This window comes from Physella acuta, unplaced genomic scaffold (assembly GCF_028476545.2).
Source record: "Physella acuta isolate Inbredline_101_S28 unplaced genomic scaffold, ASM2847654v3 ptg000751l, whole genome shotgun sequence".
Taxonomy (NCBI): Eukaryota; Metazoa; Mollusca; class Gastropoda; family Physidae; genus Physella; species Physella acuta.
Window position 1 is genome coordinate 303,742 of NW_026732269.1, and position 19,052 is coordinate 322,793.

Sequence of the window (19,052 nt, forward strand, 5' to 3'; positions counted from 1 at the left end):
CCTTAAGCGTAATTCGGTTGATCTTCAAATTAAATACACTGTATAAAACCAGTCTATTTCTTTGCATTATTATTATTTATTACTAGCCATCTGTACCCATTATAGGCCGATACATTTTTAATGTAATACTTGATTGAGAAAAATATTTTATAAATAGTTATTGGTAAAAACGCAATGTGCTTTACTACACGTTGAATGATATTAGTGACAAAGCAAAGAAACAAATAAATAGCTAAAAATCTGACGCATTTAATATGACAATGGCTACCAATACCTATAAAAAAATTATAACCAAATTATCCTAATTTATAAAAGGCCATGTGCGCTCTTCTCTCTCTCTCTCTCTTTCTCTGTCCGCAAAAAATTTTCGCCGGACATCACGTCAGAATCGGCAGCGGTATATGGAGAACTTTTTACGGACTTTTGTTGAAAATAATATGTTAGATGTTTTAAATGTATAACCACAATTTTACTTAAAGAAGAAAAATAAAAATTAAAGGCGTATTCGAATGTAGAGAAACAGTATTATTTATGCAACCGGAAAAGCATTAATATATGTGAAAAAGAACGCATAAAACTGTGACGTCACTATTGCTTATACATTAACTAATGACGTCATCTGCCGTGTTAAGAATGAAAAGAAATGAACTATTTCATTCAAATTTGATTTAGATCTACGTACACTATGAAATGTATACAATACAATTTTTCCGGCCTAAACTCATAAAATTTATTTTATGTATTTGGATTCTAGATCTAGAGATTCTAGATCTAGACTAAATCTAAATCTAAATCTACGCAATAACTAGATCTAGACGTAGACGCTAAGATCTAGATTTAGACTCTGACTTCTCTAAAATCAATTCCAAAAATAAATTTCTATATTAGGACTAAACTATTTCAAGACTTATTTATTTTATACAAAATCTTTGTTTGGAACTGGCTAATTTGGGATAAAAAATTAATTTGAAAGAATAGGCATATTCGCGTAAGTTAAGATTTTAAAATACGTGTTTCATTCTCCGTATTTTATAAGGTGCCTAAATAGCGGAGATGTTAGTGTACATTAAACCACGCAGGTGGTGCGGGTTCGAGACACAGCAAGTCAACTTGGTTAATGTATTCTTTTTTATTATGCTCGGGCTAAACTTAAAAAAAAAATTCTTTTAGGAATCTAGATCTAGATCTAGATTGTCGGGTGTCCGATAGGGCACTTCCCGGCGCCGCAGGCGCTTCAAATTTGGCATGATCTTGCCTTGGTGCGACAGAACACGGGGGCCGGTTGGCCGAAAAGTCTACGATGTGGGGGTCAAAACTGACCTCGACTGACCGGTACCTTATATGAGCTATAAATCGAAAAAAAAATGTCCACGGAGGAACCTCTTCATAACTCTTGAGGACGTAGACCGACCTTCGGGCGAATTAATTAAGCATTCAAATTCTCAATGTTTTCGAAAGCCTAAGCGAAGCTGGGCAGCATGCCTAGTATACATTATTAGCCAACAAAAAGTTATATTAAATAAGTTTATCTATAGATCTAAATCAAAATTTAATGGAATAGTTTATTTATTCATATTCTAAATTGGAAGCTGTGCGAAGCGAATCTTTTTGAAGATAACGTCATTAATATTGTGTATCATTTTCAACATTCGATTTTCAATTCTACTTTTTATCCTTCAATTATTAACATCTAATATATAAAGCTCAGTTCTGTAACGTGTGGCAGAAAAGTTTGTCGTTGACAATTCTATGGATTTAAGTGTTAGATTTTTTTATCGTGCTCACAGTCTGAATTTACGAGTCAAAAAATTACCATTGAAAGTCTTTAAAAACAATTTTCATTCTATTTACTTAGAAGAATAATTCTCAATTATGAACGCGACATAAAATTTTTAAAAAGTGTATCGACGTTTATAAAATTTCTAAAATTGTGTCGGAAATGTATTGACTGCACAGTTACTTCCCTTTAATAAAAAAAAAATTCTTAAGAAGAAAGAATTTACATTTTATTACTTTGTTTTTGGTGTTAAGAAAAAAAAATAATTACATAATTAGCAGGGATTGATTAAGTGCAATGTCGTTAGGTATTTTTAACACTGCCTTTTATTTATTCTATACACTGAACATACTGTTCAATAATTATTATTTTTTTTAAATCAATAACATTTAATAAGCCAGGTCCTACAAATCCTATACGTTTATTTCTTTCCATTTACGGATAAGCTTGGAGTATTATCATTTTTGTTCACTAAATTGAAACAGGCGCGTCCGCCGGCGCCCTTGCACGGTTCGATTTGGCACCCTGGGCTATCATGTGAGCGCTATGCTGCATAGTTTTGTTTTTAACAGTGCGATAGACTATGGGTAAGAAAGGTTACTATAGTCTTTAAGTGAATCAAATCCGGGCGTCCTCCGGCACCCCGACAGGGTGCTATTTGGCGCCCCGGGCCTTCCGGTGTACGCTATGGTATATACGTTCGCGTGAGTTCAAAAGACTATGAATAAGTTATGTACTATAGTCGTTTACTAAGTTCAATCAGGCGGTGACGTCATGGTGCGTCCTCTGGCGCCCAGACAGGGTGCTATTTGGGGTCCCGGGCCTCCCGTGTTCGGTTTCGCGCCTACGTTCATTAAAGTGAGTGCAAAAGACTATGAATAAGTTGGGGTACTATAGTCGTTTATTAAGCTGAAACAGGCGATTCCGCCCCGGGCTAGACTCTGAGCACTGTGCGTTTATGTTCGCGTTAGTGTTTTCTTTGTGTTTAGGTTGGGTTTGCGTTAGTGGTTGCGTTTTGATTTGGTTCGTTTTTGTTCTTTCTTTTTTCGTTTTCGTTTGTGTTTTATTTTCTTTGCGTTTGTGTTTGTATTTGTGTTTGTGGTTGGTTTTGCGTTTGGATTTGGTTTGTTTTCGTTTGTTTTTTCGTTTGTGTTTTTTTCTTTGGGTTTGTGGATTGGTTTTGCATTTGGATTTGGTTTGTTTTCGTTTGCTTTTTCGTTTGTTTTTTTCTTTGTGTTCGTATTGGTGTTTGTGGTTGTGGTTGGGTTAGTTGTTAGGTTTTTGTTTTCGTTTGTATTTGTAATTGTGTTAGCGTTATGTTTGCGTTTTGTTGTTTTGGTTTTGGTTTGGGTGTGCAATGCCGGGTTTATGATGATTACTAAACACACAGGTAATGGTCTTTAACAGCAAGGTTTTTCACAGAAGCCAGAGCAGGGCCTGGCCGGGACGGCTAGTCTAATATATAAAGCTCAGTTCTGTAACGTGTGGCAAAAAAGTTTGTCGTTGACAATTCTATGGATTTAAGTGTTAGATTTTTTATCGTGCTCATAGTCTAAATGTACGAGACAAAAAATTACCATTGAAAGTCTTTAAAAACAATTTTCATTCTATTTACTTAGAAAAATAATTTTTAATTATGAACACGACATAAAATTTTTAAAAAGTGTATCGACGTTTATAAAATTTCTAAAATTGTGTCGGAAATGTATTGACTGCACAGTTATTTCCCTTTAATAAAAAAAATTCTTAAGAAAAAAGAATTTACATTTTATTACTTTGTTTTTGGTGTTAAGAAAAAAAAATAATTACATAATTAGCGGGGATTGATTAAGTGCAATGTCGTTAGGTATTTTTAACACTGCCTTTTATTTATTCTATACACTGAACATACTGTTCAATATTTTTTTTTTTAAATCAATAACATTTAATAAGCCAGGTCCTACAAATCCTATATGTTTATTTCTTTCCATTTACGGATAAGCTTGGAGTATTATCATTTTTGTTCACTAAATTGAAACAGGCGCGTCCGCCGGCGCCCTTGCACGGTTCGATTTGGCACCCTGGGCTATCATGTGAGCGCTATGCTGCATAATTTTGTTTTTAACAGTGCGATAGACTATGGGTAAGAAAGGTTACTATAGTCTTTAAGTGAATCAAATCCGGGCGTCCTCCGGCACCCCGACAGGGTGCTATTTGGCGCCCCGGGCCTTCCGGTGTACGCTATGGTATATACGTTTGCGTGAGTTCAAAAGACTATGAATAAGTCATGTACTATAGTCGTTTACTAAGTTCAATCAGGCGGTGACGTCATGGTGCGTCCTCTGGCGCCCAGACAGGGTGCTATTTGGGGTCCCGGGCCTCCCGTGTTCGGTTTCGCGCCTACGTTCATTAAAGTGAGTGCAAAAGACTATGAATAAGTTGGGGTACTATAGTCGTTTATTAGGCTGAAACAGGCGATTCCGCCCCGGGCTAGACTCTGAGCACTGTGCGTTTATGTTCGCGTTAGTGTTTTCTTTGTGTTTAGGTTGGGTTTGCGTTAGTGGTTGCGTTTTGATTTGGTTCGTTTTTGTTCTTTCTTTTTTCGTTTTCGTTTGTGTTTTATCTTCTTTGCGTTTGTGTTTGTATTTGTGTTTGTGGTTGGTTTTGCGTTTGTATTTGGTTTGGTTTCGTTTGTTTTTTCGTTTGTGTTTTTTTCTTTGGGTTTGTGGTTGGTTTTGCATTCGGATTTGGTTTGTTTTCGTTTGCTTTTTCGTTTGTTTTTCTTTGTGTTCGTATTGGTGTTTGTGGTTGGGTTAGTTGTTAGGTTTTTGTTTTCGTTTGTATTTGTAATTGTGTTAGCGTTATGTTTGCGTTTTGTTGTTTTGGTTTTGGTTTGGGTGTGCAATGCCGGGTTTATGATGATTACTAAACACACAGGTAATGGTCTTTAACAGAAAGGTTTTTCACAGAAGCCAGAGCAGGGCCTGGCCGGGACGGCTAGTTGTTTCATAAGGATATTTTTCTACATGTTTTATGTGACGTCATATAATTAAAAATGTGTTTCGACATTCGAATATCCCTTTAATTTTACTTTCCTTCTTTAAACAAAAATTAGTTTATACATTTAGTATATCCAACATACTATTTTCAGCAAAAGTCCGTATTTTTAAGTTCTCATATATTGCTGACATTTCTGATCTAATAGCTTCGGAAAATATGTAGCAGACTGAGAGAGAGAGAGAGAGAGAGAGAGAGATGTGCGCACACGGGCATTAATATATTAGGATGTAATTAAATAATATTTGCCATGTATAAACACACATTTTTTTTCTTTTTAACTACGTCACAAAAACATCTGAGTTAAAATTTTGTAGGGGGGTGGATTAACGGAATTTCAATTAATTTCAATGCAGAAAATCGCTATGAGATACGAGCGATTTCACATTAGGGCAATGTTAACTGGAAAAATTTTTCTCGTTTATATATATATATATATATATATATATATATATATATATATATATATATATATATATATATATATATATATATATATATATATATATACATACATATGGATTGTTGATAGATGGATAGACAGATGGATATATGGAGGGACGGACGGACGGATGGACTCATGGACGGATAGACGCATTGACAATTCGATTGATTGATGCGTGTAAGGATGGATGAATATTTTCGTTCACGTTATATTAAAGCTATCTAGATCTATCTATGTCAGTTTTCTTTAGACATGAAACTAATTTTATAAAAATTTCAATTTTATAGACAAATCAGACGCAGAACAACTTATTCCCTTAAGATGGAGCCCTCCAGAAACCATATTTGAACGTAAAGTCTCATACAATTCAGACGTATATATGATAGGGATCCTTTTTGTAGAGATTAAAACTCATGGTGTCTTACCATATTCTGTTGAGTGTGCTGATGATGAAACTTTTATAGAAAAAGTCAGTGGTTTTAGAAGATTATACATTTCACATTAGTTGGTCAATCATTTTAAGTGCCTACGAGTAATATTAATCGCAATATTTCATGGCTCTTTAACAAACATTAATATAGCCATTAGAGTTTTTTTTTTAGCAGTTACAAATAATAAGATAAGATTTATAACAGGCTACTTAACTTTAAAAAATGTTAAAATATGTTAAGCTTTGAATATTTTTAATTAAAATCTTAGCTTAGAGAAAATGATTTATCAACATCTCAAGAAAGTTGTATAGATGACTCCAGCAATGCGCTCATCAGAAAATGTACTCAAAAAAATCCGGATGAAAGAGCAAGTCTAGCGGAGATTATCTCTGAGCACAGTCGTATCTTGCTTGGTAAGCTATGCAATTTTTTAATGCTAGATAACTTTATTTTCGTCAGTCCCCGTGTTTTCATTAAGGCTTATGCAATAAACATTTCTAAAGGTAAGGAATATGTAAGATTATGTTTTAATTTAAAAGTCGTTACACCTACAGATTTAATACTATACTACGGCATCTTAGAACTTGGTATTTTTTTGTCTTTCTATTCTTTACACTTATCATATTAGCAAAAAAATACAACAGTTTATTATGTTTTAACTTTTATTAATTGTTGACTTACCTATCTTTTTCGCGTTCGTGTCGAAAACACATGGGGCAGATTAGCTCGGCATATGAAGGGATAGTGTGGTCCGAATATGACCAGCCGCCGTATTGTCCCTAACGTGAGTAAGGTACCCATCAGGGGTGGGTCAACTCAGGGATTAGAACTCAAGACTTCTAGTTTAGCAGTCTAGCTCTTTACCGCTAGGCCAAGCCGTCCGACCATATGTGACTTATTTTCTTATTTCTTTCAAATAACCGGACATATCTACACCCAAGCAGATTTTAATAGCATATTTAAAGAAATCAGTCAGACGCTTGATAACGATGTGTGAACTCTATTGAATCTATTTTTAATGCAGAAGGTGAAAACAATGCTACGGCAAGGGTCAGTTTCCCAGATTTAAATGATGAAAAATACATGCCATCTCTTGGATACAAAAAGGTGGGTTGCCATAATTAAACAAAATAATAGAGCCGATTAAAACATCAACACGATTTGTGCTCTTTACCTCCTATATGTTAGACTCAGAGGCGTAGCGACCCTTCCCGGCGTCAGGGGACAAACTTTCAATTTGGCGCCCCCATCGGGTGGAAATTTTCAATTTGCAAACCCCCCCCCCCCCCCCCCCCCATCAAACTTTCGATTTGCACCCCCCTCAAACTGCAGCTAAAATGACATTATAATTTGTTTTTACAACCCATTTTGGCGCCCCCGGGGACATATGTACCCCCCTGCCCCCCCCCCCCCCATCGCTACGCCTCTGGTTAGACTACACTGTAAATTCCTATCTACATTTTGTGAACTTAAAAAACTTGCATTTTTAAAAAGTTTTAGTGCTTCTTTTATTTTCTGCTTTTTAGAATTTGGATATTGTAGAGATATAAAAATAAATGACACATTAGTTTAAATAAACCGGGAGTGATCTCCTCTAAACTTTCTCGAATATTCTTATATAAAACATCAGGGGATGGGAACTCGGGATATAGTCATAATTTTTAATTCATTTCAAATACTTACACTTTTTAAAATAGAATAAAATATTGTAGAAAAAAGAATTTCGCACCAAGTGAACGCAAAATAATGATGTGCATAATAGTCTTGGAGCGCAATATTATTAGTACTTTATAAATTTACATGCGTTTTTTTGAGAAATCGGAAATAGCGTAAATTACTCAAAATTTGACAGAAGGTCGAGAATTAGATATTTTACTTACATGTGAAATTTCATTTATCTATCTAAAATAGTACTCAAGTTATAGGCTTTTGAAAAATTCAAAGTAGAAAAAGTACCACTTTCGTTGATCGGAAATCGCTCAAAAGTTGACATGGATCTACGATTTCGATAAAATAATTATATATGAAATTTCATCAACTTAGCTATAACGGTACTCAAGTTATCGTGCTCACACAGAGACACAGAGACACACAGTCACACACACAGACACACAGACATACGGACAAGATTGCAAAATTATGTTTTTCCGTATCAGTGAGGTGTAAAACGTCGAGATTTGTAAAAATCTCTTTTTTTTTGCACAATTACAAGACTTTCTCTATACTTCGTATATACGAGAAAGTAAAAAACAATTACCACAATATTTTCCCCTTTCCGTTTGTTCACAATTAACTAGAGTCTAGTTACTAGACCAAACAAGAAGAGAATATTTGTTGTTCAATATCAGCTCTAAAGAACAATTATGTGTCTTCTACTAAGATCCGTGGTCAGTTCTCAGTGTTGTAAACATAATAGATACTATATATATATATATATATATATAAATATATATATATATATATATACATACATATATATATAATATATATATATATATATATATATATATATATATATATATATATATATATATATATATATATATAAACATACATATATATATATATATATATATATATATATATATATATATACATATATAAATATATATATATATATATATAATATGTATATATATATATATATCTGTATATATATATATATGTATATATATATATATGTATATATATATATATATATATGTATGTATATATATATATGTATATATATATATATACACACACACACACACACACAAACATACATACATGCAAACATACATACATACATACATACATACATACATACATACATACATACATACATACATACATACATACATATAAACATGCATGATATATGCAGTAATGTCAGCTAGCCCCCCCCCCCTCTCAACACACTTATATGTTACAAAATAAGAGTGAGAAGCAGGTTGTTTGAAAGTACGCAATTTATAAATAAAATGGAATTAGCACTACAGAGTTTTCATGAACAGTATATCTCATAATTTATATTATATTGATTTTTAAAATTAATATTTAATTATGATACGTAGCATAATTAACAACTTATTTTTCTATAACGAATGATATACTTTGTCGTTTTCTTTTTCTGTTTAAAATAGTATACAATTATTTGAAAAATAATTATTTAAAAAGGTTACCTCCCTTGAAAATGGACCGAATGACGTATGTCTTTGTTTACAATTTAAACAAACAGATACTATGCTTATATAAGAAAATACGATATATGAACATATTTAACGACTACAATGGCTTTTTCCGACGGGAATAAAGTTTTTTTTTTACCCTCCAGTTTTGACCCATTTACTAAGTTTTCCCAGATATGCCGAGTTTTTTGTGATATCCCTAGGTGTTCTCCTGCTACCTCACAAAATTTCAAGGGGGGTCGTTGGAGAAAAAAAAATTCGTAATAGAGCTCATATAAAGAGAATTTCACTCGCGGTCACTTTTTAGCCCTCAACGAAGGCTTTGAGTGAAACCGACAGTTTTCCCTAAAGGTCAAGCCATTTACATAAGAGCATGCAAAAAATTAGACAGATGTAAAGACGGTAAGTGCCCTAAAATCCGTTTTGAAATCACCCTCTGTTTTTCCCATAAAATACAAAGACGCTGGTCAGTTTTGACCCATTTACCGAATTTTCACGGACATGGCGAGATTTTTGTGACACCCCAAGGCATTCTCCTACTACCTCACAAAATTTCACGGGGAAAATTGTTTTCGTAATATAGCCCATATAAGGAGCCGGTCAGTCGAGGTCAGTTTTGACCCCCTCTCCGTCGACTTTTCGGCCAACCGTCACCGGCACTTGTGTTCTATCGCCCAAGGCACCATCGTGCCAAATTTGACGCGCCTGCGGCGCCGGGAAGTGCCCTGTAGGGCACTTGACCACATTGCTTTATATATATAGATTTTCTTTTGTTAAGAGATCTTTAATATAAAACAAAAACACTGTTTTTACTACTTTTTTTTCAGGGAACGCTACAACTCAAAAGTGAGTATTAAATAATTATAAAAGAAATTAATACTTCTTGTTACATTTAACGTATAATTTTAACTCTGATTAAAACATCTTTTTACTAAATAGCATGCATCTGCACATCAAGACTATTAGGATCTAAATTATTTTGTTATATGACATTCACAATTCTAAAATAAATAGTTCCATTAGCAGGTATTAGCTAATAGCTTTATTTTATTGTAATAAAATTGGCGTTGGAGGGGGTGTTCTATGGGGGTGTAGGGCTTTAACTCGTGTCTAGACCTCTGACATACCTTGGTTTTAGTATTCCAAAGTAAAGATTTGTATAACCTTTTTCAGATTATGTTAAGCCATTTCAAATCGAACTGCTAAAAGAAATGAGTAATAACATGTGGTTGTTTACAATGGTAAGTTTTAAGACATTTAAGATAGATTTTGCTATAGAATGCGTTAATTTTGTTTGGGAACCATGACAAATTGCTATCTTTGCACAGAAAAATCAGTGCAATTTAAATCACCCTAAGTTACTTCATGGCTGTTGTTTTGTGTTTTAACTCAGACAACAGTATTTAACAAGGGACTGTGTCGTTGAAGATCAAGGCTACAACATCGTTTCACATTGTATCAGTTTAATGTTAACTTCGTTTACATTATTTCACATAGTATACGTTAAATAATAAGTTAATTTACATTGTTTCACTTAGTATCAGTTGAATTTTACATTTTTTCACATAGTATACGTTCTTCTTCTTCTTCTTCTTCGTTCTTAATTTTGAATATGGTGGAGGATTCAGACAACAAGTCCAACTTCGTGGACAAACCGGACTGTGGTCTCCAGTTTGTCAAGTGCCCCATATAATTTTTCCCTGAGTGGGGTGGGCTGGGGCCAGTATACGTTAAATAATAAGTTAATTTACATTGTTTCACTTAGTATCAGTTGAATTTTAAGTTCATTTACATTCTTTCACATAGTATACGTTAAATAATAAGTTAATTTACATTGTATCACTTAGTATCAGTTGAATTTTAAGTTCATTTACATTCTTTCACATAGTATCAGTTAAATGTTAAGTTAATTTACATTGTTTCGCAGAGTATAAGTTAAATTTAAGTGATTTTTTATAGTGTTTTACATAGTATCAGTGAAATAGATGGTAAAAATGAGACTTAATTAAAAATCACTAGCGAGCAAGTTTATATTATGTATTCTTATAACATTTATGACTTGAATGTAAATGAAATCATATGCTTAAATTAAAATGTCTAAAACAAATCATTCAAATGCAAGCCCCTAATATTGTTTTGAACGTTAATTTTCTGCAATATACAGCATACTGACTGCGTTTGGAGCGTTGAAATAATCAATTTTTAAAGTTAAATGTTATAACAATTAAGAAGAATATATGGATAGAACCTAACTATTGTGATGTTTCTTTGAAAATTAATTTAAGTATGTGAAAGTTCTTCTTTGTTGTAGAATAAGAACGTATTTGTAAGACAGAAGATGAACCATCGCATATCTTCTTGTACGCTTAAAACAATTAAGAGTGACAGCATGAGGAAAATTTTGCCACAAGTTTATGTATTTGTAATCACAGATGGAAAAGATGAATTCATTGTAAGTATTTCATTTAATAAATAACAGAAAATTTAAATCCTCCGAAAGGAAAAACAAATTTTCCCTTCGAAACATGTTTTAGACTGGTGCAGTCAGCGATGTATCAATTAATGTGCATTTATTGTAGAGCAATTGAAGAAACACAACAATCCTATAAAGTCTGCAGCTTTTGTAGGCTCTAATGGTGGGTAGCACATCCGATTCTATATTTGACGGGTGTCAAAATATATAAGTATTTTATCAATTTTTTAGTTTTCTATAGACTTTTGAGCGATTTCAGGTAAACGGGGGTGTTTCTTACACTACTTCTAATTACTTAAATTGAGTACTGTTTTATTTAGACGGACACATTCTCACCTATAAGTAATTTATTGTATTGTAAATTTCTTTCCTTATTTGAATGATTTCCGTTAGCCAGAAGTAATACTTTACTTTAGTGGGAATACGAAATCTTAAATTCTGTTTCGATTAGGTAGAAGAAATTTCATATACAAGAAAAAGAGCTTATACTTTTAATTTTATAGCGCACTTCGGAATGGTACATAACTATGTAGTACATAACTCTATTTCTGGTTTCTAAAACACCGATAATTTTTGTACCTTTTTCTGTTATCTTGAAGAAATTTCAAACATTAAAATAAAATCTTATTCACCAGTTCCAGTTCATTTTAAATTTTGATTGATTTCCGATTTTCGAAAGTAGAATTTTACGCAATTTCCTATTCGATTTAAAAACCTTAAGAATATTATCTTGATGTGTGTGTGCCTATGTATTTACTAAGATTTATTTTGCAATTTTTTTGACAGGACATTCATCTGCCTTCATCATGTAAACATAGCCTCGATGATCTTTTAGAGAAAAAAGATATTGATGGGTCGATTTCCGCCTATGTTGAAATAGTTAAAGAGGTTGCCAATATGTTGAAAACGATACACGATAATGCATGTGTTATTGGGGTATTAGAAGTCTCAAATATCTTTATTTCACAATCGAGAGACGGCATAATGGTAATTATTTGCAATATTATGTGCAATATTTTTAAAAAATCGAAAAAGTTTTTAATTCCACTTAAGATAATTATGTATATATATATATATATATATATATATATATATATATATATATATATATATAATTATATATATATATATATATATATATATATAATTATATATATATATATATATATATATATATATATATATATATATATATATATATAATTATATATATATATAATTATATATATATAAGGCTATATAATAAACAAATCTTTGCTATAAGCTCTATATGAGCTCTATGTTGGTATATAGAATAATGTAATAGTGAATATAATTTGTCTTCTTAATGCTTTAAATAGGTCCACCCAGTTTCTTTAGCTTACTTCAGTGCCATACCAAATGGTGGCGTTGCAAGTACGATGTTTGATGTTTTGTATGATGATAGTAACTCTTCAGAAAGGTAACAACATAGTTATATCATTTTTTAAATAAGGTTATACTTGCCTTTACAAATAGTTAGAAGTTCAAAGGTAAAGTATTACATTTTCATTCAACTTGATTATATTTTAAATACATGTGTTTTACTAGCAGACATGTTCTACAGGGACTCGTTTATGCGAATCTGAAGATGACAGAAATTTTATGCATTTTATGTTTTTACACAGGTATGCACCTGAAGTGACTGAAAGTAAAAGATTTACCAAAGAAAGTGATATATATTCGTTGGGACAATTTTGTTTCCAGCTCTACCACCGCTGTACGGAAATAGCGAAGAAAGAGCAAACACAAGTAACATTTTTAATTGTAAACACTTTTAGTTTTGCAATGTTAACACTACAACTACATAATAATTGAATGGTTGCTTAAAAGTGATTTCCAATTAAAGACATCATATTTATTGTAGTACAATAAACTGCAGTATTCAGCTCCTGTGTTCAACTCCGTTGTTTAGCTCCAGTATTTAACTCCAGTAATTAGCTCAAGTATTTACCTATAGTATTCAGCTACAATGTTTAACTCCAGTGTTTAATTCCCTTATTTAGCTCCAGTATTTAGCTCCGACATTTAACTCCAGCGTTTAACTACCGTGTTTAACTTTACTATTTAGCTCCAGTATTTAGCTCCAGTATTTTACCCCAGTATTTAACTCCAGTATTAAACTTTTGTATTTAACTCCAGTATTTGCCTATATAATTCAACTACAAAATTTAACTCCAGTATTTGATTCCAGTATTAGCTCCATTCTATTAAACCAAGCCATTCTCCTTACAGTTTTTTTTTATTTCAGAACTGGATAGATAACACAAATGTCACAAGAAGTGTTTCCTCATTGATAGACCTACCTAAAATACTAGTAGACCTTTTTCAAAATTGCATATTATGTGACCCCACAAAAAGACCTAAAATAAATTACTTTATAGGGTAAGTAAATGACCTAAAAATACATGCAATAATAAAGAGAGAGTGATCTCCCCTACACTTTCATGTATATTCTTATCCTAATATATAAAAGCCCATGTGCGCACTTCTCTCTCTCTCTCTCTCTCTCTCTCTCTCTCTCTCTCTCTCTCTCTCTCTCTCTCTCCATCTCTCTCTCTGTCCGCAAAATATTTTCACAGGGTATTACATCAGTATCTTCAGCGATATATGGAGAACTTGATACGAACTTTTGTTGAAAATAATATAGTAGTTGTTTTAGATGTATAAACAAAATGTTATTTAAAGAAGAAAGATAAAAAATAAACGCTTATTGAAATGTAGAAAAACAATTTTAATTATGCAATCGGAAAAGTGTTTATAGTTGTGACAAGAACGCGATTTTCAATGACACTAAGAAAAGTACACACAACTAATGATGTCATCTTCCGATTTTAGAATATAAAGAAATTGTAATTGGGATTTGTGAGGTCAGGGGAACTCACTCTTCTTGTATAAGTTATATTTATAATGTTGTTATTGAGTGATGTCCCTTGTATTTATCTATTGTTACTTCCTGTTCCGGTCTTCCATCATGTAGCCGAAGGCCCAATAAAATCTATATACAAACAGTATGGCTTCTCGTCAGTGTGTTATAATAGAACCACTCCAATCTACCTCAATTGGCGACAAGGATAAATGATCCACTAGAAAGAGCACCTACTTACTCAAAAAGAGGTTTGCTAGAGCATATTGGCTAAGTATTTCTAGAATAATGGCGCTGTATGGCCAAATAAAAGAATTTGATTCGAATGATGAAATCATTCATGATTATCTAGATAGGTTAAGCTTTTACCTTGAAGCAAACAACGTGACGATAGAAGCCAAAAAGAGAGCTGTTTTGTTAACAGTCATAGGGCCTCAACAATTTAGGCTACTAAAGGACTTATGCGCACCAGCTAGTCTAACTACCAAGAGCTTTAACGAGCTGAGCAAATTGCTAACAGACCACCATGCGCCTACCCCATCAAAGTTTCTATGTAGAGCTAGATTTGACGGTAGGACTCGTCAACCAAACGAGTCAATATCAGAATATGTTGCTGCTTTACGTCATCTAAGTGAATTTTGTGAATTCTGAGACACGCTGTCTGACAGACTATGTGAAAAGTTTGTGACAGGTGTAAACAGCGCTGATGTTCAAAGAAAGTTGCTTCTCGAGTCAGATCTCACATTGGAAAAAGCAATACAACTAGCAGCTTCATTCCAGCAGTCATCCGAGGCGGCGAAATCTCTAACGCCTTCAGAGATCCATGCAGTAAACAGCAGGTTAGTCAACAAACACCAACCCCATCAGAGCATTTCAACTTATGCTAAACAGCCTGCACGTTCAAAGCCTAGATCTAAATCTAGTAATAATTATCAAAAATGTCATCGATGCAAAGGTCCCCATGCATCTCATCAATGCAAGTTCAAATCAGCAACTTTTTATAAGTGCAGTAGGGAAGGTCACATTGCCAAGGCCTGCTTTGCAAAGTCTTCGTCTGTTGCTAAATCTAGCCAGTCAAGACAGTACCGCAACCAAAGGCAGCACTATGTTAACTCTCACCAAGACTACCTAACCCAACCAATGAACCACTCTACCTGTGAAAATGCTCAAACTGATTCGCAGCCGGATTTCAACCTATTCTCTGTGAAATCAATAAGTCATGCTCCCATCAATGTACTAGTTTATATCAACGGTAAGAGCATCAGCTTCCAACTTGACACTGGAGCATCTCTAACAGTCATCACAAAGAAGGACTTTGACGCTGTCACAGAAGGATCAGTGCCTCTACAACCATGTCACAAGTGTCTAACAACATACACTGGTGACAATGTTCCGGTGATAGGAGAGTGTATGGTTCATGTAAGTTATAATGGTCAAAGTGTTAAACTTCCTCTTCTTGTGGTTGAAGGAAATGGACCACCATTACTAGGTAGGAACTGGTTAAGTGATCTTAAGTTAAATTGGGAGAGTAAATGTTCATTGAACAATGCAAGAGAATCTAGTCTTACTTCAATAGATAAAGTTATATCTGAAAATAAATGTGTTTTTGGTAATCCTGGATTACTAAATGATAGAACAGTGAAGATAAGCATTAAAGACACAAATCCAAGATACTGCAAAGCTAGAGTTCCACCTTATGCAATGAGGAATAAAATTGAAAATGAGCTAAGTAGATTGGAATCTAATGGCATCATAAAGAAGGTAGACTATTCCGATTGGGCAACGCCCATTGTGCCAGTGTTAAAGAAGGATGGTTCTGTAAGAATTTGTGGAGACTATAAAGCTACACTGAATAAGCAAATAGAGCTAAATAGGTACCCTATTCCTAACATTGAAGAAATTTCTTTGAATTTGGCAGGAGGAGACAAATTCACTGAATTAGACTTTAGTCATGCTTACACTCAACTAGAACTGCATCCAGATTCAAAAGTCTATACGACAATAAACACACATAAAGGACTCTACCAATATGAAAGACTATGTTTTGGCATATCATCTAGCCCTGGAATTTTCCAAGCTGTCATGGACAGTATTTTTAAGGATATTCCAAATGTTTGTGTTTACTTTGACAATGTGTACATAACTGGTAAGAATGACACTGAACATCTTAAAACACTTGATAAAGTCTTGAAAATAGTTGGTGAAAAAGGTTTAAAGATAAACAAAGATAAATGTCAATTCATGCTGACAGAAATTAGTTTTCTTGGTTATATATTAAGCAAGCAAGGTATCAGACCTCAACCTGAGAAAACAAAAGCCATATAAAATAAGAAATAAAAACCTTTGTGAAGATAATATAAAAGATGGAGAAGATGCAGTCCATTATCAGGCAGAGTTGCCTAAACAAAGTATTTGTAACTTAATAAATGATTATGGTGATATGGCAATTTCAAATGCTTTAAATAAGAAGAAATGTGATCATCAAACAACTTTGCTAACATCATTAGCACTTACAGAAACTAAAAGGGTAACATCAAAAGAAAAAAAGATTTTTGCCATTTAATACACCACTTCAAATACTGGATCACAGTTGCAAATTAATATGGTCCAGGATAGTACTTTTAAACAGTATTTTTGGTTACCAGGAAAGCACTATCAGATTACCTGAGAAAATTGATCAATCAAAGAAATCTATGTCAGTCAAGGATCTGAATAACAGCATAATACTTCCAGATGCCAATTCAAAAATAGTTCCATTAAATCATGACAAAACATGCATTGAAAGAGAATTTGGTGTTAATGAGAATGTGTATCTAAGAAATTATGGGAGAAAGGAAAAATGGATACCAGGTCAAATTGTTCAATGTACAGGACCTGTGTCTTATAAAGTAAAAACAAATGATGGACTTATTGTCCGTAGACATGCAGACCAGTTAAAAATAACTTGTGCAGATAATAAGTGTGAATCTGTCAATCCCACCAAATCTGAACAGTTCACACCAACTCAGTTTGTCCCACAACCAAGTTCTGTTGATATGAGTGAACCAAGTTGTCTGGAGTCAGAAAATGTAAATTCTGGAGTTAATGATTTAAATCCTAGACCTCCTGAGATAGAGAATCCATATGGTCAGAATCTTGAGTCACCAAATCAAAAGCCACTGAGAAGGTCAAACAGGACAATCAAAGTCCCAAATAAGTTAGACCTATGATTTTAAAGGTCAAAAGGACTTTGAAATCATTGTTTTGTATTTTAATTATGTTGTAACATATTGTGCATTGTTTGTAAGGATGTAATCTACCATAGTGTTCATGTTACAATATAATTGGTGATTTTAAGATACTGTCGATTGTTCGATTGAGAGATGTGTTGTGTTTACTAAGGGTAAAGAGATGTAATATATTGAGATTTGTGAGGTCAGGGGAACTCACTCTTCTTGTATAAGTTATATTTATAATGTTGTTATTGAGTGATGTCCCTTGTATTTATCTATTGTTACTTCCTGTTCCGGTCTTCCATCATGCTAGGAAGGCCCAATAAAATATACTGTAAAACATCGAGATTTGTAAAATTTCAATTTGTTAAGTTTGATGTTGAAAGTAAAAATGTAAAGTTAATTTTACGTAAAAACATTTGAATATGATCCGTATGTAACTAAATCACATTATATTTGAACATTTCTATACTAATTAAATACTATTACATTTCAGCTGTTTGAAACTTCTAAAGCAACAAATGAGTGATCTACAACATAAGTCAAATTGTGTTCTACACGAGAGTATTTTAAACGCATCTGAACCTTCAACTAGTGCGATTTATTCAGAAACTAGCGTGTATGTTAAAGAAAACTTCATAGACCCTACAATCTTAAATCCGTCAGAGATTGATTTTTCAAATCATGACTATGAGTCTACAGCACACAATGAAACAAGACATTCCATTATTTTTGCAAATGAAACTTTCCTGGCTGATTCGGTTTTAAACCCTTTTGAATATGAAAAAGTAATGCAAGCTTCTTTGGAAAGAGTAAACCCATATAATCTGCTGTTTGAGCAGTCCAATGGTAATACCTCTTTGATCGAACAGGTTTACGATGGTATAAATTATGTGGAGCCATACGGATCAGTGTCTAACATTTATGAAGTACCCATCTTGAAAAAAAGTTTTTCAGGAGTTTTAAAAAATATTAAGAAAGCTGCTCAATCTTTTGTAAAGAAAAAATTAAAGAAAAACTCAAAAGTAAATGGACGCAGCAACCTGTATGCAAACGTGGAGGATAATTATGATGTTCCTCAAAATGCTAGAAGATCACTTCCCCCTCCACCCATAGAAAGCGATTCAGAAAATTATATTGAAATTCCATCAAATACATCTATTACAGAAGATTATCCTGTTCTTAACGATTATCTCTTTCAAACGTATTTCAGTAGCTCGGACAAACAGGACTCTTTTAGCCAAGACGATAGTTTATCACAAGTATAACTGTACCTTGCAAAAAATGTTATCAAGATGTAGTGCAAACGTTTCGCTGCTTTCATACAGTAATAGATTAAAATTATTGTAAAAGATATCCACTTAGTTCTATTTAGATTAAAAATATTCTTAATTACAGCTTTTTACTTTCTCGTATATACGAAGTATAGAGAAAGTCTTGTAATCGTGCAAAAAAAAAAAATCGAGATTTTTGCAAATCTCGACGTTTTGCATCTCACTGATACGGAAAAACATAATTTTGCAATCTTGTCCGTATGTCTGTGTGTCTGTGTGTGTGTGTGTGCCTGTCTGTCTGTCTGTCCGTGTGTAAACACGATTACTTGAGAACCGTTACAGCTAGGTTG

At 33.2% G+C, this 19,052-nt stretch overlaps 1 protein-coding gene across 1 annotated transcript; it reads left to right on the forward strand.

Annotated features, from left to right (window-relative positions):
- Positions 1–5,637: 5,637 nt before the first annotated feature.
- On the forward strand, positions 5,638–18,775 carry LOC131950308 (uncharacterized). Its single transcript, XM_059312413.1, has 11 exons — positions 5,638–5,727; positions 5,958–6,102; positions 6,714–6,796; positions 9,687–9,705; positions 10,033–10,100; positions 11,171–11,311; positions 12,119–12,319; positions 12,673–12,773; positions 12,979–13,102; positions 13,602–13,735; positions 17,925–18,775. The coding sequence occupies exons 1-11, from the start codon at positions 5,638–5,640 to the stop codon at positions 18,694–18,696; spliced, it is 1,878 nt and encodes a 625-aa protein (XP_059168396.1). The 3' UTR covers positions 18,697–18,775.
- The last annotated feature ends 277 nt before the right edge of the window (positions 18,776–19,052 follow it).